This window comes from Globicephala melas, chromosome 19 (genome assembly GCF_963455315.2).
Source record: "Globicephala melas chromosome 19, mGloMel1.2, whole genome shotgun sequence".
Taxonomy (NCBI): Eukaryota; Metazoa; Chordata; class Mammalia; order Artiodactyla; family Delphinidae; genus Globicephala; species Globicephala melas.
In genome coordinates, this window is record NC_083332.1 from 58,858,957 (window position 1) to 58,882,928 (window position 23,972).

Sequence of the window (23,972 nt, forward strand, 5' to 3'; positions counted from 1 at the left end):
CTCGAATGAGCCAGAGCTTGTGTACCCAAAGGACCACGTCCGCTTCAAAGTGGGCCCCGGCCACCTACGCACTGATTTGATGATGTCTCCGGACCTTAAGACAGGCCTGCCACTTAGGGGAAGTGGCTTCAGAGCTGGGTGAGCCCTTCCTCGGGGTGGCTGGGAAGCAGCCAGGGTCACTGCAGGGCGGCAGGTCAGCGAGGACCGCCCTGCGCTGCCGCAGGTCTCACCAAACTCCAGTAGCAGCCGGGATGCTAGCTCTGCAGGACTGCTACTCTCCCCTGCCACGTGACCCCACCGAAGGGCCCCCCCCCCCACTGACCGACGCGTTTCCTGCTTAAATAATCGGCCTTTTCTTGCCTTTTCCCTCGGCCTGTATGAGCCGTGCCACCGTCCAGGCTTGTCTCGTTAAGCCGCAGGCTGTCCTCAGAATGAGGAGGCTCTAAACACCCTTCTAAAGTCGACGGCAAGCGGCTCGGCTCAGTAGCCTGCTTTCTGGGTCACGTACTCAAAACACTGTTTATTCTACAAACCTATGAGGACTTAAAAATTGAGATTTTCTGAAAGGCTCGTCACCTCAGCAAATCCAAATGCTCTCCTTGCCCTCTGTTCCCCTCCTGTTTCGACTTTATACGGACGCGCCTGTGTGCCCGTGCATGTCATCCTGACACAGGAGTGTAACCGAGGGTTGTCCTCTTCGCTCACACAAGCGAAATACGTTTCAACGTTGCCAAATGGTTAATACTTTGACTGCGCAGCTACCATAGGGTAATTAACGCTTCCCATGTTGGCTGACATCTAGACTTTGCTACTCAAAGTGTGCGCCACGGACCAGCAGCAACAGCACCACCAGGAGTTGGTTAGAAATGCAGAGTCTCAGGCTGCACCCAGGACCTGCTGAATCAGAATCTAAAGTTTACCCGGATGCAGGGAATTTGTGTGTCCATGAAAGTGTCAGTGTGTAAAATGTTGGATGTATTTGGACAACACGGTGATGTCCTCACGAGAAGAAGGCCTTGCAGGGCGTTCACTTCTGTGGGTTCTCGTGTGTGAACGACTCTTGAGAAGAACCTGGGGGCTTTAGGGACCCGAGTGAATGTCAGTGCTTGCTCCCAGCTCTCTCCAGTCAGCCTGCAAAGTCGTGCTTCTCTGGGATGTTCCAACACTGGAAAAGAAATCACAACCATAGAGCCAAGTGTCTCTGGCCCACCTGGGTGGACAGAGGAGATGACCAAAAAATGGGCCGGATGTTTTTAGGAACGATGGGCTGACGCCACAGGAAGGGAGACGGCATAACGGTGGCAACACCAAGTTTCATGAGTTGGAATTAAATGACGTCATCGCTGATTCCTGCAGCTGTTTAGTCTTACCCGGAGTTGCTGTGTTTGTGTTACTTGGAAAACGTGTGGTGACCATGTGACCTGCAACCAGGTCACCGTTCCTGCGGCGCCATCTTTAAAGCTCTGGGAGGTCCACGTGGTCTGGAGCAGCTCGTCACCCTTGGTCTGGGGCTGGGTAGGAGCCTTCATTTCTCCCTTCTCGACTCGTTCCACATGATGTCCTCAGGACGACAGTGAGAACGAGGAGATGCAATAAAAGAAGCATAATTAAACCCCAAATGTGTCATTTGGTTTGAACATTGCTTCTTTATCAATTTGAGGTCTCAAGTACCTCCCCCCCAAAATTCCTCAAAACAAAGTATGTGCCACTAATGCTTGCGTTGGTGACCCCCAGAGCAGTGACGCCGACCATTAACTCTCTACCAGACCCACCGCAGCACCCACCTCGGCTGGCGTTTTCAAGTGGTGTGCTGTTTCTTCGTGTTTAGTCTTGGTAGGTTTCTGATTCTAGGAATTGATCCTCTTCTTCTGGGTTATCCAGTTTGCAGGCCCGTAATTGTTCGTAGTGGTCTCTTGTGACCATTCTTCTTCCTCTGGCATCGGTTATAATGTCTAGTTTTTCATCTCTAGTCTTATTAAGTCTGCACAGACCTATAACTAATACAGAGATTGAGTCAGTGATCAAAAATCTCCCAACAAAGTCAAGTCCAGGAATAGATGGCTTCACTGGTAAAGTCCACCAAACACTTAAGGAAGAATTAATGCCATTCCTTCTCAAACTCTTTCAAAAAACTGAAAAGGTGGAAACACTTCCAAAGTGATTTTATGAGGCCAGCATTACCCTGATACCAAAGCCAACGACACCACAAGAAAAAACTACAGGCCAATATCCCTGATGAACATGGATGCAAAAATCCTCCATAAAACACCAACGAACTGAATCCAACAGCACATTAAAAGAATCGTATGCCATGACCAAGTGGGATTTAGCTTTGGAATGCAAGGATGTTTCAACAAACAAAAATCAATTAATGTGATACACCATATTAACCGAATAAAAGATAAAAGATATGATCGCCTCTATAGAAGCAAAAAAAAAAAAAAAAAAAAGCATTTGACAAAATTCAACCCCCTTTCATGATAAAAACTCTCAACAAGCTAGGAATAGAAGGCAAGTAACTCAACGTAATAAAGGCTATATATAAAAAGCCCACAATTAATATCATACTCAATAGTGAAAAACTGAAAGCTTTTCCTCTGAACCAGAAACAAGGCAAGGATGCCCGCTCTCACCTCTTCTATTTAACACAGTACTGGAAGTCCCAGCCAGAGCAGGTAGGCAAGAAAAAGAAGTAAAAGGCATTCAGGTTGGAAAGGAAGAAATAAAACTGTCCCTGTTGGCAGACAACATAATGTTGCAAACTCTAAAGATGCCACCAAAAAACTGCTAAAACTAATAAATTCAGTAAAGTTGCAGAATACAAATCAGCATGCAAAAATCAGCTGCATTTCTATACCCTAACCACAAACTGCCTGAAGGAAATTAGGAAAACAATCCTGTTTACAATGGCACCAAAAAGAATAAAATACTTAGGAATAAACTTAACTAAGGAGGGAAAAAAAAAAAAAAAACTTAACTAAGGAGGTAAAAGACTTGTATACTGAAAACTACAGAACGCTGATCAAAGAAATTAAAGAAACAAACAAATGGAAAGACATCCATGTTTCTGGACTGGAAGACTTAATATTGTGAAAATGTCCATACTACCCAAATATATCTACAGATTCAGCACAATCCCTATCAAAATCCCAACAGTATTTTTTACAGAAATAGAGAAAACTCTAAAATTCATATGGAACCACAGAAGATCACAAAGAGCCAAATCACTCTTGAGAAAGAACAAAGCTAGAGGCCTCACACTTTCTAGATTCAAAATATATCACAAAGTTGTTGTAATCAAAACTGTATGGTACTGGCATGAAGACAAACATATAGACCAATGGAACAGAATACAGAGCCCAGAAATAAAACCACGTGTGTACGGTCAACTGGTCTTCAACAAGGGTGCCAATGTTACACGATGGGGAAAGGACAGTCTCTTCAGCAAGTGATTTTTAGAAAACTGGACGTCCACACATCTTACACCACAGAGACTGGACCCTTACCTTACACCGCACATAAAACACATCAACTCCAAGTGGGTCAGACTTATGAGGCCTGAAACTCATAGCATAGCACACAGGGGCTGAAAACAGTGTCCATACAACCTGTGCATGGATGTTTATGGCAGCTTTACCCATCATTGCCAAAACTTGGAGGCAAGCACGATGCCCTTAGGTGGACGAATGGATAAACCGTGGCACAGCCAGAGAGCGGAATACTATGCAGCACTAAAGAGAAATGCCCTGTCAAGCCGTGGAAAGACACGAGGAACCTTAAAGGCATATTACCGTGTGAAAGAAGCCAATCTGAAAAGGCTATACTTTATGGTTCCAGCTCTATGAGACTGTGGAAAAAGGCAAAACTATGAAGACAGTAAAAAGACCAGTGGTTGCCAGCATGGGCAAGGGAGTGGAGGGATAGGTAGGCAGAGCACAGAATATTTCTAGGGCACTGAAAATACTCGGAGTGCTGCCATAATGGTGGACACACAGCATCAGACGCTTGTCCAAACCCATGGAATGTACACCACCAAGAGTGAACCTAATGTAACTGTGGACTCTGGGTGGTGATGATGTGTCAGTGTAGGTTCATCAGTTCATCAGTGACAAGTGCACCATCTGGCGGAGACGCTGACAGCGCAGGGAGGCTGTGCGTGTGTGGGGACAGCGGGTATGTGGGAACTCTCTCTACCTTCCTCTCAATTATACTGTGCACCTTAAACTGCTCTTAAAAAAGAAGTCTTTTATAATACTCTTGGAAATTAAAACTATCACAGCCTGAATAAAATATCCAATAATAGAGATAGAAGACAAAGTTAGGTATATTTTCCAGAAAACAGAGGAGACAATGAGAGGAAATCAGAGGAGAGTCTAGGCAGCCCAATGCGTAAAAGTCAGAAAAATAAGAAACTGGAGAGGGTGAAACTCCCAAAGACAGAACACGGCAGTCTTTTTTTTTTTTTTTTTAACTTTATTTATTATTGGCTGTTGGGTCTTCGTTGCTGCGCACGGGCTTTCTCTAGTTGCGGCGAGCAGGGGCTACTTTTCTTTGCGGTGCGTGGACTTCTCATTGTGATGGCTTCTCTTGTTGTGGAGCACAGGCTCTAGGCACGCGGGCTCAGTAGCTGTGGCTCGCGGGCTCTAGAGCTCAGGCTCAGTAGTTGTGGTGCACGGGCTTAGTTGCTCTGTGGCATGTGGGATCTTCCCGGACCAGGGCTCGAACCTGTGTCCCCTGCATTGGCAGGCGGATTCTGAACCACTGCGCCACCAGGGAAGCCCCTGGAACACAGCACTTTTGTCAGAACCGAGGAGCACGTGTCTAAGGTGGAAAGGGTCCACCAAGCATTGGCATCAAGGCAGAGGACTGTTGACTTTGAGGAACCAAGGACTAAAAAGAAGATAGTGAAGGCTTCCTGAGTTAAAAAAAAAAGGTCGTCTGAGACAGGAACCGGAAGTTCCCAGACCCTCTCGGCGGCAAAACTGGGAGGCCGCAGTGGGGTCTCCAAAGTGCACAGAGACCCCGTAATTTCCACGCCTGCCATCAGTCCTGGGGCAGAGCCATTCCTTCCGTAAAGATCAGCACCCGGCTCGGGGAGCGCTCGCTGACGCAGCCGCACACCTGCAGTTGGCCGTAACTTCCCTGTGTCCTGTGCGGGGAGCGATCCGGTTTCATACTGGATCCTCAGGCAACACTGTGGGCAGCTGGCCTGTCACTGAAGCCTCCAGAATGCTACTTTGGGATCAACAAGGATTTTACGGGCACCCCGCCCACCATTCCCGGGCTTTTCCCAGGCTGTCTCCCCTTCAGGATACTTCTCTCTGCTTAAGCTGCGAAACCCAAATCTAACGGAAGACGGGATTCAGCCACCTTCCTAGTTGGGTCATCTTTTCATTTTCCATTTTAATGCAGACGTCATCTGAGATGAGCCTATAAAACATTCCAACAGGAAGAACAGAGAACCGCGGCACAATTCTGCAGAGCCACAGACACAAGCCTGAGGGCGGCTGCCGGCGCAGCGGCGTGCTCGGGGACGCGTCTGCAAGGCCGGCCAGTGCCTCCCTACGTGGCGGCCACCCTCGCCTCGCCTCTCTGGGTCCCTCCTTTGACTGCAAGTACTAGACACACTGTTGAATGAAGTTGTGGGCACCTGAGATGCTGGATGGAAGAGCGTGATCTTTACAATTTTTATTTCCAAGCGCACTAAAAAAATGAAGGGATGTTTAGGACAAAGCTAAGTGAGATCAGTTGCGTCGACTGGAAGTAAAATGTTAAATGTGGAGACGGCGACCTTTGGGAGAGCGGCTCACTTGTCCCCGGCGAGGATGGGGCTCTGGAAGCAGCAGGGGGGACCGCAGCGGCCCGGGTGCCGGTGTCAGAGCCGAGCACGGAAACACGCCAACGACCCACCAAGAACCGCGCCACTGAACAAAGGGCTGGAGAATGTCAACTGGTGGCTTTATTTCTTAAAAAAGTTACATTGAAAGAAGAGGCTGAAAAGTCAAGTATACTTGATTTGCACGTATTTGCCAAGTCTCACAGGATTCAACCACTTTGATAATTGTTTTTATTGATAACCAGGATATACATATGAAAAGCCTCACATTGAAGCCCAATACACACGTCCAACCCAGACGACAGATGCTGCAGAACAGTCTCGGGAAACCCATCAGTCTCCTGTTCTGTTAGTCCTCCGGCTGCGACTCGGCGCCCCCCGTCACAGCCCACGTCCTGCAGTGACTGAGTCCATTTCACACCCGTCCCACAGCTCGCTTACTCAGCTAGACTGTTGTCCAATAGGCCCTTTGTGGTTCTGCGCCAGCAGTGGTAGAAACCCTGATCAGGACAGGGGACGGGTTAATGCAAACGAAAGCAAAACAGCTCACAGATGAGCAGAGAGGTGTGGAGACCAGGAGGGAGACGCCCACTCTTCTCAGCGTGGGACGTGGGCTCAGGGGACACCACCCCCCCCAAGACCTTGTCAGAGATGGCTTCCTCCTCAGTCCCGCGAAACACCGACAAACCAGGCAAGTTTAAGGCGAGTCCCCAGGGAGGGGAGCTGTTTGCTTTCTGGCATAATTTTAAGCTCTGCACCAAGGGTCCTATTTTATCGCTTGTGACGTGGGTAAAGAAACAAAATGATGCCCCAAAAAGGTAAAAACTGAAAAATCAAACAAGCTGTCGCCATCCTGAATAGTCTGCAAGCGAGGCCCACGGGGCCCAGGGGCTCCTGCCTCGCGGCCCCCTCACCTCGTCGGGGCCGCGTGCGCCCCCTGCAGGCCATCTGCGCGAGCATCAGGCTGCAGGTGCCAAGCCGCCACAGACGCTGCTCTCCTCTCACGGAGGGGCCGTTTACACGCTGCTCATTTGGCCAGAACCAGACAGGTCAGTGCCAAAGCCCTCTCACGCACTCAAGATTTTTGTAAAAAAAATTAAAACAGGAGGGCAACAGAAGACCACACAGGAATGATTGTTCTTTGGATTGAGATATTCTCCAATATGCAATACATTCATAGTAAACCCCACGGGAGGGGGGACCCCGCGCAGCTCTCCCCTCTTCCCTGAAACGTCGGTTTCTAAAAAATAGCTTGTCTGTGGCACACACCCATAACGTGTTATGTTGCCTGAACAACACGGCCCACTTTAAAACACACGTGCACGCACACACACAGACACACGTGGACTTGCCCACAGGGTCAGGGCCCACCAGCCCCGGGCGGGGAGCGAACCTGCAGCCCTGATGCTCCGTGCAGCGCCTGCGGCTCCTGCATCCAGGCCCCTCCTGGACCGAGGCGGACCCTCGGGAATCACGGGGCCAGCGGGAGCTCCCCGAAGCCACCAGCCGCAGAATTCCTGGTCACTGGCTTGGCTCGTTTTCTTCATGAGTGAGAAAAGCAGCTCAGCACACAGGATTTTAATAACCCGTGTAACAACCCACGAAACTTCTTAAAAGATGCCAAGTACGTTAACAGAACTCCTAACTGTGCAGGAAGATGATGACATTTGGCTTCTCCGTGCCGCCACGTCCCTTTGTTACTGGACGGTGACACGCATCAGAGCGCCACCCAGCTAGTGTGGGAACTCCGCCATCTGTGACCGGAAACGTATAAACTCTGCTTGCCGCAAGCAGCTGCTCTCCACTTGCCCTACTGGCCACAGAGGAGCTGCTGATACCCTTTCCGACCCCAAATAGATAAAGTCCGTGAACAAGTCCCAGCACGATGAGAGCCTCACACCGAGAACTCGGGGCCCCCTTTCCTAGGTCTCGTCTGCAGTCGCCTGAATCGGAAGCCGACGAAGGGGTTCATCCAGAGCAGCGAGGGGGGGCCCCCAAAGACGGACTTCATCCCTTCCCACCGCAGCCTCCGCTCCCACGTCGGCTTCTCACTCTTCAGCCTCTCAATCTCCTGCGGGAGAAAGAAAAGCAAGTGGGCGGCAGCGCCAGGAAAACCCGCAGCAGGTACGGGTCAGGCGAGCGGTGACAACAGGGGAAGCACCACCAGACTCACACGTCCCTCCCTCTGCACGTGGGAACGAGGCGTCGGGGTCAGCAGCGGGGCCTCTCCTGGCACCAGCCCCGCGGCCCCCGAGCACAGCCAGGCTGCAGCCACCAGCGGGGTGGACAGCCTAGGCAGCCCCAGAGGCAAAGGGGGAGCCAGCCCTCCGGGCCAGGATTGTCTTTTTTTCCACGTACTATATTATTACAAATGCTGATGAAGCGCCTGCTCTGGGCCTTCAGTTCAAAGACATGAAGGCGACCAGCTCCCTGCAGCTGCCAGGGGGCGGGGCCTCCTAGAAACGGAATGTACCGGCTCTCCCCGCCTGGCTCTGTTGACTCTCACATCACAGGTACGCTTGAAACCCGAGCTGCACGCAGCGAGGGGGGCGCGTGCGGTGATGCTGTCGCGGCCCCTCGGGGCTGCCCCGTCCACCTCCCGGGTTAACACGCGGGCCCCGCCGTCCACAGCAGTGCTGCCCGCCGACTCGTGCCCGCACGAAGGCCGCTGCAGACACAGCAGACGAGGAGCGTACCGTTTCATCATTGCATATGGAGTGGATCTGGGTGCCGAACATCACTGCGGTGAAAGTGAAAAACAGCAGACCCTCAAGGCACAGGAAGATCAGCAGGATCACAGTGACTGGAGGTGAGAAACCACTGCATTCTGTGAACGAGAAGAGCTGGCTGTGGCCGGACATCGGAGCGCGGCGAGCGGCCCCGGCTCTGTGCCGCCCTCAGGCCGGCGTCCACGGAGGAAGGAGCTCGTTTCGTAAACAGGCACACCCGCTGTCCACCAGGGGCGGGAGGCAGCCCTGCCAGGCAAGAACCCACACCACCACTTCCTGGTCGGCAGATGCGGAAGGTTCTGTATTACCCCGCTTTCTACTGAGACTGTATTCGTGTACAGCACTGCGTACTAAGATACAGCAAAAGCCAGAAAAGATGAGCGTCGCGTGTGCCTACACCTGTGAGCAGGCCGCACACCCAAGGCCAGGGCCGCCCAGCTCGCGCCTGCCTGGCTACACTCGCGGGGCGACTTGTACTCAGCCATGCACGCTCGACCAGCCAGAGCACACACAGGCCTGCTGGGAACAATACGCATTCTCACCCAGTCTCAAAAATCTGCAAGGTGCAGAAACTATTAGCTGACTAAGGAAGACCAAGTGTATGTACATGGCTTCATTATAGCAAAATGGCAGTGTGAGAACTGTCCCATACTCTTTTCTTAAAAAGCTCATTTAACTCCTAAAATAACCAAGACGATTTCCTTCGAAACTGGAGGATCCCTTCTTCCTCTGCCTCCCCTCTCCCCCCACAGCGTGCACGTGCAGGGGGGCCTGCACCTGCACTTACCAGTCCACTGCCCTCGGACGCAGGCGACGAACTGCAGCCCGCAGAGCACGAGCGCGTGCACGGACGCCAGCGCGATGTACATCTGCGGGGAGACACCCATTAGCCCATGCGAGGACGAAAGGCCGCTGAACCGTACGTTTATTCCTGATCTCATGGGTCAGTGAAAATGAGTGAGGGAAGGAGTAACAGCAGCAGCTGACATCCGCCTCGCCAGGACCACACTGGACCAAGCACAGAAATCCACATGGGGAAACACGTTCTACCACTTCAGCAAGAGCCCATTAACGACTGGGCTCCAGGTATCTGGGAGAGAATTAAATCACAGTAAAACGCCCAGAACAACACAAGCCACGTACACTCATCTGGTGGACTACTTCCTACCAGTGACAGCACAGGTATAATTTGAGTCCCAGAGAAGAGGCTGCAGGGCTGACGTCAGAATAAACTTACTCGCTCCAGGTAAGATTCCAGATAAAGAACTTAGTACAAGTCACTCACTCCATGCGTATCTTTACTCACAGTGAAGAGCACGAAAAATCTCTGATTCTTTTCTCCGACACAGTTGTTCACCCAGGGGCAGTGATGATCCATTTTCCGAATACATCTTTTGCAAATACTGGAAAGGAGCAGTTAGATTTTCACTATTCCACGCTCGGAGGAAACACCGCCCAATGAAGACAGTACTGGGAAGAAGCCACCCAGGGGGCCTCCTGCCCTGTGGAAGGGGTCGCTGCAGGGGCTGGGGCTCAGGCTGCACCTGCAAAGGGTTCCATCCAGTGGTGGGTGTTCACACTGCCTGGGGAAGGGGTCCCAGCAGCACTGGGTTCTCTGGCTGCACCGGGGAAGGGCTCCCTCCAGTGGTGGGCACTTGGACTGCACTATGAAGGGTGTCTGCAGATTGGGCACTCAACATGCCCTGGGGAAGCCGTGCCTGCAGTAGTGGGGGGCTCAGCCCCAAGTAAGGGGTTACAGCAGTGGTGGGTCTATGGCTGCTGGGGAAGCGGTCCCTCCAGTGGTGGGTACTCAGGCTTCCCTGGGGCAGGGATTCCAGCAGTGCTCGGTACTCTGGCTGCCCTGAGGAGAGGGTCCCTCAGTGGTGGGTGCTTGGGTTGCCTAAGGAAAGGGGTCCCCGTAAGGGTGGGTGTGGGTGAACAGACTGCCCTGGGGAAGAAATCCTTCAGCGTGGGCTCTGGCTGTGCCGGGGAAGGGGCCCCTCCAGTCGTGGGCACACGGGCTTCCCCGGGGCAGGGGTCCCAGCACTGGTGGATGCACTGGCTGCCGCAGATAAGGGGTCCCTGCAGTGCTGGGTGCTCTGGTTGCCCTGGCAAAGGTGTCCCTTCAGTAATGGGTGCTCGGGTCACCCTGGGGAAGGGGTCCCTGCAGTGATGGGCACTCGGGTTCCCCTGGGGGAGGGCCGCCATACCTGCAGTGGTGGGCGCGCTCGGGCTTGATACAGCAGCACTTGGGGCATTTGTAGATCACTTCTCCAGGCTTCAGCTGCAAACTCTCCATGTATTCCTTAGTAGCATTCCCTTTGGGTACTGCCCCCTATGGTTTAATAACAGTGTATTTTAGCTGGGCGGAAGGAAACATCAGTGAATTTAGGAATTAGTCTTGGGTGTTATGTACCATGATATAATTTATCATGCTGTAGTTGCCACTTACATTAATATGAAAAATAACTATTACTCAGGCAGGACCAGAAGTTTTATTTTTCATGAAAAATAGCATGCTTTAAAATGAATTCAAAATATAGAGTGCGTCATCCTTCATAAGGTGAGTCACCTGGGTTTTTCAAACTTCATGCAGGACGTGCCAGAGGTGAGGTGTGTTTGGAAGCCACTCCAGCCCCAGGGCAGCTGGCGTCCCCAGGGTGCGCACACTTCCTGACACACAGGTTTCCTATCAGCGGCAGCAGGGAGTGCTGAACAAAGCAATCTCAAAAAGGACTTTATCTTGTGTGTTTGAAGTTGCCAACCTAATCAGGAGCCGTCACACACGAGCCCCAAGCACCCCCCTCCCCCAGGCGTCTGGGCCCAGGGGCAGGAACAGCGGGGCTGTAAGTGTGTCTGCAGGAGCCCTGAGCGCTAGGGGAGCTTGAGAGGGACCAAGAATCTGGAAATGGGAGCAAGAGCCGGACAGCCCCGCACACGGGAGGGCAGCGGGCCCGAGTAGGCTGCAGAGGGGGAGGAATTGTTCTCTGGGCAGTGGAGACAGGCAGTGGAAATCACGTTTGGAAGATCATTCTGGGCACCATGGCCTGTGGACAAGGCCAGGACCCCGTTTCTGTGCCCCATGGAGCCTGTCCTTCACACAGAAATGCACGTTTCTGGAGAAGGAGCCCCACTGGGAGGGAGGAGTAGAGCAGGGGCGCAGTGACAGGAGAGCACGGGGAGACGGGGGCGCAGTGACAGGAGAGCACGGGGAGACGGGGGCGCAGTGACAGGAGAGCACGGGGAGACGGGGGTGCAGTGACAAGGAAGGCACGGGGAGACGGGGGTGCAGTGACAGGAGAGCACGGGGAGACAGGGGCGCAGTGACAGGAGGGCACGGGGAGACGGGGGCGCAGTGACAGGAGGGCACGGGGAGATGGCAGGCACACCACTGGCAGCAGGAGCTGCGCTGGAGCTCTTGAAAGCCCACTGTCTGGCTGCCCGAGCCAACCTCTGCAGGGCCAGGGCCGACACCCACATCTGCAAAACCCAGCAGGCACGTGTGGAGACCCAGGACCACTGGCTCCAAGGCCCCCGGGGAGCCGGAGAGGCGGCCCTGTCACCAGCAAGAGTGAGGTCCTACAACGTGCCCCGGGTTCAGGGGGCAGTACAGGAAGGGCTGCAGGCAAAATGGGAAGGTTCACTGCCCGACCCTACCCTGCAGCTGACTGCCCTCCAGATGGGCACCGGTCAGTCCCCCATCCTAACACAGGGAAGCTGCTGTGGTCAAGATCCTGGCCTTAACATGCCACCTGTCTCCTTAATCTACAGTGTAAAAAAAGTTCAGGGTTTAAAGGTTCATTTTTGAGAATTCACATCAGAAGGTCAGGTCCAGCATTTTACTCAATTTTCCCAACACCCTCTGGAGTCTTTCTGGTCCCTCAACCAAGCCAGGACCCCAGCCCGCCCCACGCCTACCGCTGGCCCCGTGACACTGTTCTGACTTCAGGAGCTCCCACCTTGTACAGCCGCTCCTGGTGACAGCTCGGGTCACACGTTTCATAAGACGATGGAATGGAGCAGGTTTAGCCACACACACGCTGCTTTCACAGTAAAACACGTGACCTGACACTTCTGCGGAGCACGGCACCTCACGCTGCCCGCTGGTTGGAGAGCGCTCCTGCGATGCTCACGGAGGACAGGTGTGCATCTCGAGGGGGCGACACGTCAGATAACACGTAACCACCAGCCCACGTGGAGATGAAGGCATCTTCTGGTCCTTCTTGCGGCTCAGAGCCCTGGGCAGGCAGGCAGCCCGTCTCCCACAGTGCCTCTCGATGACTCACCCAGGTCCCCGCGGCTGGCGATCTACACTTCGATTCCGTAGTCCGATGTGCTCTCGCAGGCCAGACGCAGAGCAGAAGGGCGGGCCCGGGTCCGCTCAGCACCGGGTCTCACCAGGTCACACCAGAGGAGCGCCCGCTTCCTCGGCACCAGTGGGCCCCTCTTCGCTCCATCAAAGAAACCTTCCGAACAGGTGAGGCACGTTCCTCAAGCTCGCGTTCGCCTTCGAACCATTTTCAGGGCATGTTTTTTCTAAGACGCATCTTGCGTGTTTCATCTGTGTCTCGCCAGGACTGTGCTCCCTGCCATAGCCACGCCTCCTACCCCAGCACGGCCCAGACGGCTCCCCTGTGGCACAGCGTCCTCTTGACAGCTTTTCCATTCGCTGCTGCTGCTGGCGCCCGACGTCTCACACCTGCACCCACCCACCTCTGATCCGCCCTGGAGAAGGAAACCAGGTGCCCACTCTTAGGAAGAGTGCTCCCAACCACGGCATACATATATCCAGGGAAGTTATGATTTGCAAAGCACATTCCCCCCCATATCTTTCCATCTTGACGCCCTGATTCCCTCCCTGTCACGCATCCTGGATCCCCAGGACCTGACCTAGGGGCACGGGAGTGTGGCGCTTCCCCTAGGTCTACCTGCTAATCCATGGGCAGCACAGGGGACGAGGAGCACGTTAAACCACGTACAGGGATATAAGCTGAAAACCCCAGAGCGGAAGGAGAAAAATGAGACACGTCAACCAGTCACAAAGGATAGATCTTATTTGGATCCTGATTCAAACAAAAGAATATAAAAGGACTGAGACGACTGAGGAGATGTGGACTCTCACTGGACACAGTAAGGAATTCTTCAACCGCTCCACATGAGCCACTGACGTTGTAGCCATGCTTTTATAAAGAAGAGCCCTTCTGGGACTTCCCTGGTGGCTCAGTGGTTAAGAATCCGCCTGCCGATGCAGGGGTTGAGCCCTGGACGGGAAGATCCCACATGCCGCGGAGCAACTGAGCCCGCGCGCCACAGCTACTAAAGCCCGCATGCCACAGCTACTGAGCCCACGTGCCACAACTACTGAAGCCCGCGCACCTAGAGCCCATGCTCTGCAACAAGAGAAGCCACCGCCATGAGAAGCCCGTGCACTGCAACGAAGAGTAGCCCCCGCTCGCCGCAACTAGAGAAAGCTCGCGCGCAGCAACGAAGACGCAACGCAGCCAAGAATAAAAAATAAATTTATATTAAAAAAAAAAAGAGCCCTTTTTAAAGATACACACAGTTATTTACAAATAAAGTTTTATAATGTCTGAGATGTACTTCCAAATATTCTGGGGAGGGAAAGGGAGTAGGCGAGGATATCGCTGACACGAGATTGACCACGAGGTGATAAGCAAGGTTCATGACCCTCTTCTCTCCACTTCTGTGTATAATGAAATGTCTGTAAGAAGTTAACGAAAAAGAAGGGCTTTGGCAACGGATAACTGTTCAAACCCCAGCTTTGCCTCTTGCCAGCTGTGGGTCTCACCTTCTAATGTGATGTACGCCCACCTCCGCAAGGTGCTGGTGGGTTAATGAACGCCCAAAGGCGTCCCAGGGCACCCGGAACAAAGGCGCCTTAGTGGGCCCTCGGCACACATCTGCTGCTAAGGCTGATGCTTGTAGAACAAGGCTGGGGACAGAGGAGAGCAGGCTCTGGGCGCGGGGCAGCGGGTGGCCTTGCACAGTCTCATGCTTCTGACACTGAGACTCGCCTCCAGAGGTGAGCTTGCTGCCTTGGGATCGATCAGCTCCCTGGTCCATCACATGTCAGAGACCCCAACTTCCTTTCTGCTCCCCCCTCAAAGTACCAATAACTTCTCAAGAAACAACCCAGGCCAGAGCCAAACCTAGCAAAGACTGACTGTTCCTAATGGCTTAGTAAAAGGACGTCCGGCAGAGAACTGGCCTCACCCGGGTTGCGTGACGGCTCTCGTTCAGCCCAGACTGGACCCCGTGTTGAAGGTGATCCTCAGAGAGGAGAAAGCAGCCTCCCCGAGGAGAGGACGGAGCAGACACCCGACCCCGCCGGCCACGCAGTCTCCCCCACACGGTGCGTCTGGAACCCAGCGCTCCCAATTCCCTCTGGTGTGAGGGGCCACCGTCTTCACTAGGCGGCAGAGGGCCAGATGCCAGGAAGGACAGGGGTGCCTGGGGGCTCAGTCGGCCTCTCCCCTGCCTCCTTCCTGAGAGCTTCCCCACCCCAGTCCCAATGCCTGCCCGCGGCCAGACGCACCCCTGCCCTGGGCTCCTGACACCCCGCGGGGTGCCCTTGGTTCTATTCACACCGACTCCCGGTGGTTTCTGTAACTTGCCACTGGAGTCCTGACGTGTGGCATGGCGGAAGCAGTGACAGCCAGATGTCAAGACGGAGGACGTGAACGGACCGTCCTCCAAAGACCTACAAACGGCCGAGAAGCCCAGCATCGTTAGTCATCAGGGAAATGCAAATCAAAACACAATGGGGTACCACCTCACAGCCGTCAGGATGGCTCTCATCAAACACATGAACATCACCTGAGGAGGTGGAGAAGCAGGAACCCGTACACTGCTGGGGGGACTCTAACGCGCTGCAGCCGCCACGAAAAACCACCCTCAGCAGTTCAGCGTAGCGTGAACATATGACACGGTACTTCCACTCCTGGGTCTCTACCCAAGAGAAACGAAACATGGGTCCACACAAACCTGGTCCACAAGGGTTCACGGCAGAACTGTCCATAACAGCCAGAAAGTGGGAAGGACCCCGATGGCCACCAACTGACGATGGCTGTAAACAAAACGTGGCCCAACCCCACAGTGGAACAGTCTTCAGCCGTGAAGAGGAACGAAGCCCTGACAGTGCGCGGTGTGGGTGAGCCCTAGGAACCTCGCGCCGCGAAGGAAGCCAGACGTCAAGGCCATGTGTCCCTGTGTGATTCCATCTATGTGATCTGTCCAGAACAGGCCAGTCCAGAGACAGAAAGTACATCAGCAGTTGCCTGGCGCTGGGGGACCTGGGGGGGGCGGGGCGGTGACAGCTAAGGGCTGCAGGGTTTCTTTTTCGGGTGATGAAAATGTCTAAACTGACTGCGGTGATGTGAATACATGAAAATTATCGAACAAAAGGGTGAATTTTGCGGAATGTGAATTAAATTTCAATTAAAAAATGCTTGCATCCAGGACTCACACCCTCCCCCACCTCACACTCCAGCCCTCAGCGCTTCCATCCAGCTTCTTGGCAGCGAAACAAGTGAAGCGAACACGCCCGGCGGGAGCAGAGGCAGCGCCCTACACACACCTGCTACCCGACCCCCGGCTCTCGGGGCTTCCTGAAGAGCTGTGAGGCCTCTTCCCGCGGGAGAGGGGCTGTAGCAGGAGCGGGACCACGGGGGGAAGGACGCCTACACTGGTCAGAAGACACAAGCACTGTGATGAGAGGGGCCCAGCCGGGTAGCCCTCCCTCCCCCGGCCCCACCGGGCACACCGCAGCCTGGCACCTGGGCACCGACGTGGTGGCCTCCTTGCCGAAACGCCTACAAACGATGGACCCAGCCCCGTTTTCAACATGCAGGAAGATGGCTGACACTACCAGCTCTTCCTACAGCGAACTTAAAGATAATAGCTAACCTGCAGCCCAAAGAAGTTAAATTAGTTGCGTGTGATTCGTAAAGTGGTGAAACCTAGATGCCACATCGCTCAGCTTTCAGTCCATACTTCAGAGAAACAAAGTATTTAAACTAGAAGGGGGGACTTCCCTGGCGGTCCAGTGGCTAAGGCTCCGTGCTCCCAGTGCGGGGGGCGTGGGTTTGACCCCTGGTCCAGGAGCTAGATCCCATATGCCACAACTAAAGATCCCGCATGTCGCAACTAAAAAGATCCCGCAGGCCGCAACGAAGATCCCGCAAGCAGCAATAAAGATCCCACGCGCAGCGACTAAGACCCAGCACAGCCAAGTAAATAAATAAACATTAAAAAATAAAATAGGATTTCAGGCATTATTCAGTACACTTTCTTCATCTGAATAAACAGCTCAGTGTAATGTTTTCCATGAATATACCATGACATCACCTCTCTCTGGGCGCTGGGTTCTCTCCAGCGAAGCCACAAACAACGCCACCAGCCTGTATCCAGGAACTCGTGAACCCCGAGGCTGCGGGAGCATGAGGCCCTCCGCCCGGTGCCGCTGGTGCCTCCCCAGCCCAGACCCGGCCGAAAACCCCAGCGAGAGGGCAGGTACTCACGGGGTCGGTGAGCATGGTCCTCAAGTGAGAGGACAGGGCAAGCACCGCCAGGCAGTTAAAAACGACTCCATTGACCACGGAGTACCAGAAGTCTTTGGAAGGCAGCAGCATGACAAACGTCACCACGAAGTCCGCGTACACGACCAGTAGCCACGTCACGACAGCACAGATCATGCCACAGCCGTCGCGGATGAACCAGACCCTGTCTGCCACGTCGGCCTCGGATGAAGAGGAGGAGGAAGAGTCGTAGTTGTCATTTTCGGTCAGGAGAGGATGGTGTTCGACATCCCGGAGCCGGTGTCCTGATGACGGCATGGTTTCCCTGGAGGGGCATGGGACACAACTGGTGAGGCTCCCGGGGACACACGGTCACCTGCGGCTGGCCCCAGCCACACTGCACAAGGACGACGCGGGGCAGGAGCTAGACACCCTTGGCACCCAGGCTCCAAGCCTGGGCAAGACGAGGCCTGGGGTGCCACGGCCCCATCCACGGTGCCAAGGCCCGAGGGCCCGCAGCGCACACATGCCAGCAGCTGATGAGAGGCTGACAGACAAGGGGCTCTTTCACTGCTCGTTTCCACCCCGGCCCACGACCACAGAGCCCAGTTCTCGCCTGACTCTTCCCTGTTTCACTGAGTTCTTCACTCTCACTTCTCCCTCGTTTGAACTGTGACAACGTACGACCATGTTTTTGAGGCAGTCTTCTTTAACTCTGTGCTGTGTCTGGAACGCCCTTCCTCTTTCAGTCTTTTAACAGTTTCCTTCACTTATCTGTTCTTTCGACAACTCTCCCGTATTTCCTAATACCCGAGAACACACAGGGTCAGAAACCAAAGGAAAACGTACACCTTCCTAGCAAACATTGTGCTGCTTCCTTAAACCTATAACCTCCTGTCTTCAGTGTCTGATATGAGTAGAAATACTCATGATAAATAAAGAAAGGGAAACAGAGTCAGTTCATGTGGCCCTGTTGTTCGTGCAGGGGATAGAAAAACACTGATAGCACTTTATCAAACGACCCGAGGGCTTTCTCCACTCAGGCTCGGCTTCTTTCAAACAAGCACAGAGCAAGCGACTGTGGCCTCCCCAGCGTGGCGGGGGAGGAGGGATGAGAATGCTCTTGGGGCCGGGTCTGCTACAGCTGACGCACAGCATCCGCTCGGAATCCTGGCATTACTTCCTTCCTTAACTGTAACTGGAGCACGGGAACGATGAAAACATTACTGAATGAGTGAATCTGCTGGTGAGAGTTCCTTCTGCAAATATTTTGCAGGTTTCCCTCTCGATACAAAGATACTGACTAGTACAAGACAGCAAGGAAACTGTTCCCCGCAGCCTGCTCTTAGATCAGACAACAAGAGCTTTAAAATTACTGAAGTGAAAAAACTGAAGATAAGAATTTGGGCAGCCCCGAACCAGCCGTTCTTCAGCCAGCACACACTGGACCCGACGGCTGCCTTCCTGCTAAGGCCTCTGCCGCAGAGGCCACCCGCCCTGCAGCGCCTGAGGCCTCTCTCTGCCAAGCAAGTCATCCTGCAGAGGCAGTCCTCGTGCCTCTGAAGAGCACTCTGCAAAGGGACTCTGAACAGCAGACACGGCTATCTGGAGAGGGTGCTGGAGCGCGGTCCTGTCTACACCACTGTAAAGCCTGATGCCGCCAGGGGGCTGAGACTCTCTGGGAGGAGGACCGGCTCGGCAGCTCCACGGGCAGTGCGCTCAGCACTCCCTACCCTGAGAGGGCGTCCGTGTCTCAGCCCTGGGCTGGCTGCCAGCCCTCGTGGGAAAGGCCTGGCTCTTCTCTCCGGGCTCCCCGTCGGGTGCCCGCACGCCCCTGGGCTCACGGCAAGCGCGCATCTGTTTCCAGGCAGACGCAACAACGTGAATTGGTCCCCGTCTCAGATCCAGAGAGAGGCCTAGTGATGGCCACGGAAGTTTTTTAGTGAATCATGAATGTTCATCAAAGCCTTAGCTGAAAAACTCCCCTGACCAGAATCCCTCTGCTCTATGGCTACTCCTCAGGTAAGACGCTTTCTAGGAGCAATGGGTGCCCGCCTGCTGGGCAGCGAGCAGTCGCAGGGGCCACATGTCCAGAGACAGGCCAGCTTTTTGTCAGAGCACACTCGTGCAGCCCGAGTTCTGCCTAGAAATCAGAACCTGAGTCTTCTGGACGCCTGACCCAGTCCCGATTAACCTTCCCGGCTGAGGCACTGGTGACAGCAGCCGCAGGCCTCCCCCAGAGGGGCAGATGGCAGCTGTATTTGTGAGGAAGGGTGACTGCACACATACCAACCCCAGTGGGCGGGAAGGGACATTCCCAGAAGCACTTTAGGATACTGAGGCATCACGCCTGTGTGCTTCAGAGCTGAATTTGTAAAATCCACTAGAAGGCAAAGGGAGAACAATCTGATGCCCAAAAGTCACTTCATTTGCAAGAAAGCAATCGGTGAACACGGCGAGGTTAGGCTGAACACATCCGGTTATCTGTCATCAAGAGCAGGCGCCTTCCGCTGAGTCACAGCACTTACACTTCATTAATGCAACAGGAAGGGAGGGGAGGAAATGAAGAAACAATTCCTTTACACTCAACTAATCTAAAAATGCTGGGAATACAAGAGCAAATGGCACGGCAACTGGCGATGCGAAGCCAGGGCAAGGGCACAGCCTCACTCTGTGCTGATACCCGTCACTGGTGACTGAATACTCTGCGTGATCACGTCTGAAAAAGACCTGAAAGCACTGTGCACTGACCGACGGTTTTTCTACTTTAATGTCCAGTTTAATGGGATACTGTCTACACTCCGAACCTGAGCTGTTTATCGTCGTGTTAAATCAAGCCCCGTTTCCCAGAACGCTAAGAGCAACATTGCAGACCCCCATTATTGAAGGGACAACCACTCGAGCAAAACCCTTCCAGTGGTTTACATTTGAGAACTCCCCTCATCTTGTAATACCTGCTAGTAACTGATCAATTCTCTTCATGGAATCTTCCTCCAGGGACACACTCTCCTTTTAGCGTAGGTGGTAAGCAAACCCAAAGACAATACGTGAAGAAAAAGATCTACTTGTCACCATTAACCATCTGAACTGCCCGTATTTGCCTTTTCAAAGGTGTGCAAGTTAGTGTCAGCCGTTAGAGAGGAAACAGTGATTAGAGACCTAAATAAGCAATCACTTACCTCACAAATTATTTTTAGACATTACTTGAACGTTTTGTGTCTTTTCTTCAGGATCTTAAGGTGCATACTGTCCTATGTGGTAGGATCTGAAAGATAATAAAATCTGATTAGAAAAGTTACTTATTTTATGACCAAGGCGCATATACTATTTCTCAGTGCATATGATCAACTTTGGGAGCACATGTAACCGATGTGACGCTTCACACCTGAAGTTCCGTTGCTCAGAACCATCTTTAGCTATGAAATCATGACTCCTCTAGGTTTTCGTTACTAGTAAACTGCTTGACAATCCTGAAAATTAAGTAATTTATTCTAAACCTGTCCATTTTACACTCTTGTTACTTTAGCCCTGGTCTTAAATACAAATCTCTAAGCCAAAATCCCTGAGAAAGAGCCCCAGGGAAATCCAGACCAAATCTGGTCAACCTGCATTTCAGCAGGCAGCAAGTGTTCACCGTTCACCAGCCACAGCAGAGGAATTACAGAAAAGACGAGAGAGAAAGAGGGGAGAGGTGCGCCAGGCCCCGCTGGGGGAGGGTGCCCCGGGGGAGGGGGCACGGTGCACGAAGGAGCGGGTGGAATGAGTGAGGGGCGTCCCAGCCTGGCAGCGTCTCCCACTGGGTGGGCAAGCAGACGTAGCCTCCCTAGAAGCACTCATCTGGCCCAAGAAAAGAGGCTGGAAGACACCAAGAGGCGGCGTGTCCCCCTCCCAAAGAGGTCAGATTGCTGCCAGGTTTCCCTAAGACCAGGGCCACAGAGGACAAAGGACCATGGACGCAGACGCTCCAAGCACACGCTCCTGGTACATCTCATCCTTAAATGTGAACCAAGAGCCAACAGATGTTCTGGAGAAAAGCTCAGACAGGTCTCATGGAAGAGCCCCAGAGAGAAAAGAGAGAAACCGGGATTTAGAGCAGGCATGATGCACAGAGAAGAAGACTTACGAGGAATAAGAGGCTGCATTTGTGAGACAAAGGGGAGCGTTCTGCGAACTTCCTAGCTACTGAAAAACAAAAATATGACGGTTAGAAGTTTTTAATCTTACAAACAGGACTGGAAGAGAGAATGGGGAAATTTCCCAGAAAGGAGAACTAAACAACAAAGGGGAAGGGGGGAAGGATAAACTTGGAGTTTGGGATTAACATATACACACTATACAGAAAATAGATTAACCAACAAGGACCTCCTGTATAGCACAGGGAACTGTATTCGGTACCTTATGATAACCTATACTGGGAAAGAATCTGAAAAGATTAGATATACATATATATAAAACTGAATCAGTCTGCTGTACGCCTAAAACTAACACAACATTGTAAATCAGCTACAGTAAATCAGCAAAAAACAAACAAAAACAAGACAAAGACAAAGACCTTAGGAGAGAAAATGAAATGAAATCAGAGGACCAATCCAGGAGGTCCATCTTCCAAACAACAGGTCTGGCAAAGGCACCCCAAACAAGACGTCCTTCCTCTGCACAGCTCCACTGCCACCCAGGCCGGCGGCCCCGTGTGCCTCGCAGCCTGTCCACTCTCTTTGCATCTGATATCCTTCCAACGTAACATTTTTCTCTCAGCAAACCCTCAGTTGGTGTCTGTTTTCTGAAACCAAGACCCCTGACTAGGACACCAGGGGGCTGGCATGGAAGAGGGTGAGGGGACTCGGGGGTCGAGGGGTGGGCAGGGTAAGCTCCCCTGGTCTCCTCCCAGTAATTGGAGGCTGCTCGCTGCTTCCTGACCGGGAGTGCCCCTCCGCCGGGCCCGGCTCTGCTGTCAGGCTCCCCTGCCCACCCGACCCTACAAGTCTCCTCAGGACCCGTCCTCCCTCCACAAGGACGTGGACAGCCTCCCCGCACCCGTCACCGCCACCCTGCACACCAAAGGTTCCCTAGCCTATCTGTGGCTCTGAGTCCCCTCTGAACTTCTCAGTAACAAATGTGGCCGTGAACCACAAGCTGCTTAAACTAACGGAGGTGACTTGTAAAATATGGCATTTATATATATATACATGGTAACTCTATTCAAATACCTATGCAGTAGCCAACAGCTTTAAACGCCAGGTAATGTGCTGAACCAGTAACGCCTGATCATGCCTAGTGATGCTTTCAACTTTGCATTCACATTCATTTTGAGTGTCTTCAAATGAGCTTATGTTAGCACTGTTTTAAAAGAAAACCGGCTTTGCAAAACCCAGGACTGCCCATCGCAGTCCTCAGGTCTACAGCAGAATCTCTACAATGAGACCAAACCCCGTTACTTTTATAAATTTTTAAAAATAACCAAAATGGCAACCACGTCGGAAAGCGGCCTGGTACTTTCTCAGAGTTAAACCAACACCCTCCCTGTGCCTCGGCAATTCCACTTCTAGGTATTTACCTCAAGGTGAATATGAACACAAAACGTGTACAGAACTGTTCACAGCTGCCGCAGTCATTAAGTCACCAAAGCAGAACAACCCAAACACCCCTCGCCAGGAGATGAATCAACAAACCACAGTATATTCATACAAGGGGGACTGCGGACGGATACAGGCCACCGTGTGGATGCATCTCAAAAAACCACGCCAAGTGAAAAACACAGTGTGTACAGTAGGAGTCCATCTGCACGGCACTCTGAACCAGGCGAAGCTAATTTATTTTGAAAGAAATCAGAATGGGGTTGGAGCACAAGAGGGAATGACGGAGAGTCCAAGGTAACTTTCTGAGTTGACGGAAAGGGCAGCAGGCGACACAGGCACACGCACTGTCAAACCAAATTCAATGAGCTGATAAAATTATACACTTAAAATTGTGCATTTCACTGTACGTTAACTATGCCTCAGTTAAAAAATGAACAGGAGAAAGAATAACCAGCACAGGTACACGTGCAGGTGTAAGAGGGTGTGGTAACAGCCAGGTTCTAAGCGCTGCTGAACCCGGTCTCGCCCTACAGACGCTGCCTTCCGAGCCAGACCCTGTCACAGTTTACTTTTAACAGTATCTTCGGGCAAGTGTCTTAAACTCTTCCCCTCACTTTTTTCCCCGTGTCTATAAACAGAAGATGCATTTCTCATAAACAAACTGAAGACAAGTAAACAAAAGACGTCAATATACTTTGGTGATCAGTTGCTACAAAAAAGAATGAAGATCCAATGATTTTCACTGTTGCAAAAAAGGAAATGTCTACCCTAGAGCCTGGTATTCACGTGTACGTTAAACACTGCTTAAACTCATCACTGTTTTACTGTTCATACGCCCACTGCTGACCTATAAGAAACAGGAATAAGCACATCTCTGCTTCAGGCACAGAAGCAGCGTGTGAGGCAAACACAGGCCATGAGATGCGCTGAATTCAAACGTGGGGGCGGGGCCTCTAAGCTGCAGACTCCACGTGAGGCCCAAGGATGCTCGACCTCGGACAGGCCCTCAGCCCACAAGGGCTCATGGGAGAGAGAGGCGGGGACCAGCCTGGTAAACAACGTGCTCGGTGTTATCCCCAGTGGCAGGCAGAGGGCGATGACGGAGAGAGATGACAATCGCTTATCCCGTCCAGAGGAACCAGAAAAGTGTCGGTTAGGACGACAGCAGGAGTGGGCCCCCAGGACAGGCAAGATCGCACAGGAGAGGACAGTGCGGGAGGCACAGAGGCTGGAAGGGGAACCCGCGGGCTGCAGGGCCCTGGGCTCAGCGCAAGGGAGGGCAGGAAGGCAGGGA

At 52.8% G+C, this 23,972-nt stretch overlaps 1 protein-coding gene across 3 annotated transcripts in view; it reads right to left on the bottom strand.

The window, feature by feature from the left end:
- Positions 1-5,942: 5,942 nt before the first annotated feature.
- The window catches only part of ZDHHC7 (zinc finger DHHC-type palmitoyltransferase 7), a 30,640-nt gene continuing 12,610 nt past the window's right edge, over positions 5,943-23,972 (bottom strand). For 2 of the 3 annotated variants that reach the window (XM_030863162.2, XM_060289018.1), the window contains 7 exons: positions 20,282-20,367; positions 17,106-17,427; positions 10,776-10,900; positions 9,872-9,968; positions 9,353-9,434; positions 8,533-8,663; positions 5,943-7,907 (listed from right to left, as the gene is read on the bottom strand). In XM_030863162.2, coding sequence (XP_030719022.1) covers positions 7,731-7,907; positions 8,533-8,663; positions 9,353-9,434; positions 9,872-9,968; positions 10,776-10,900; positions 17,106-17,420 — 927 coding nt within the window. In that variant the 5' untranslated portion in view covers positions 17,421-17,427; positions 20,282-20,367 and the 3' untranslated portion in view covers positions 5,943-7,730. Of the gene's footprint in view, positions 7,908-8,532; positions 8,664-9,352; positions 9,435-9,871; positions 9,969-10,775; positions 10,901-17,105; positions 17,428-20,281; positions 20,368-21,225; positions 21,243-23,972 lie in introns of those variants that run through there. The other variant, XM_060289019.2, reaches the window with a different exon arrangement.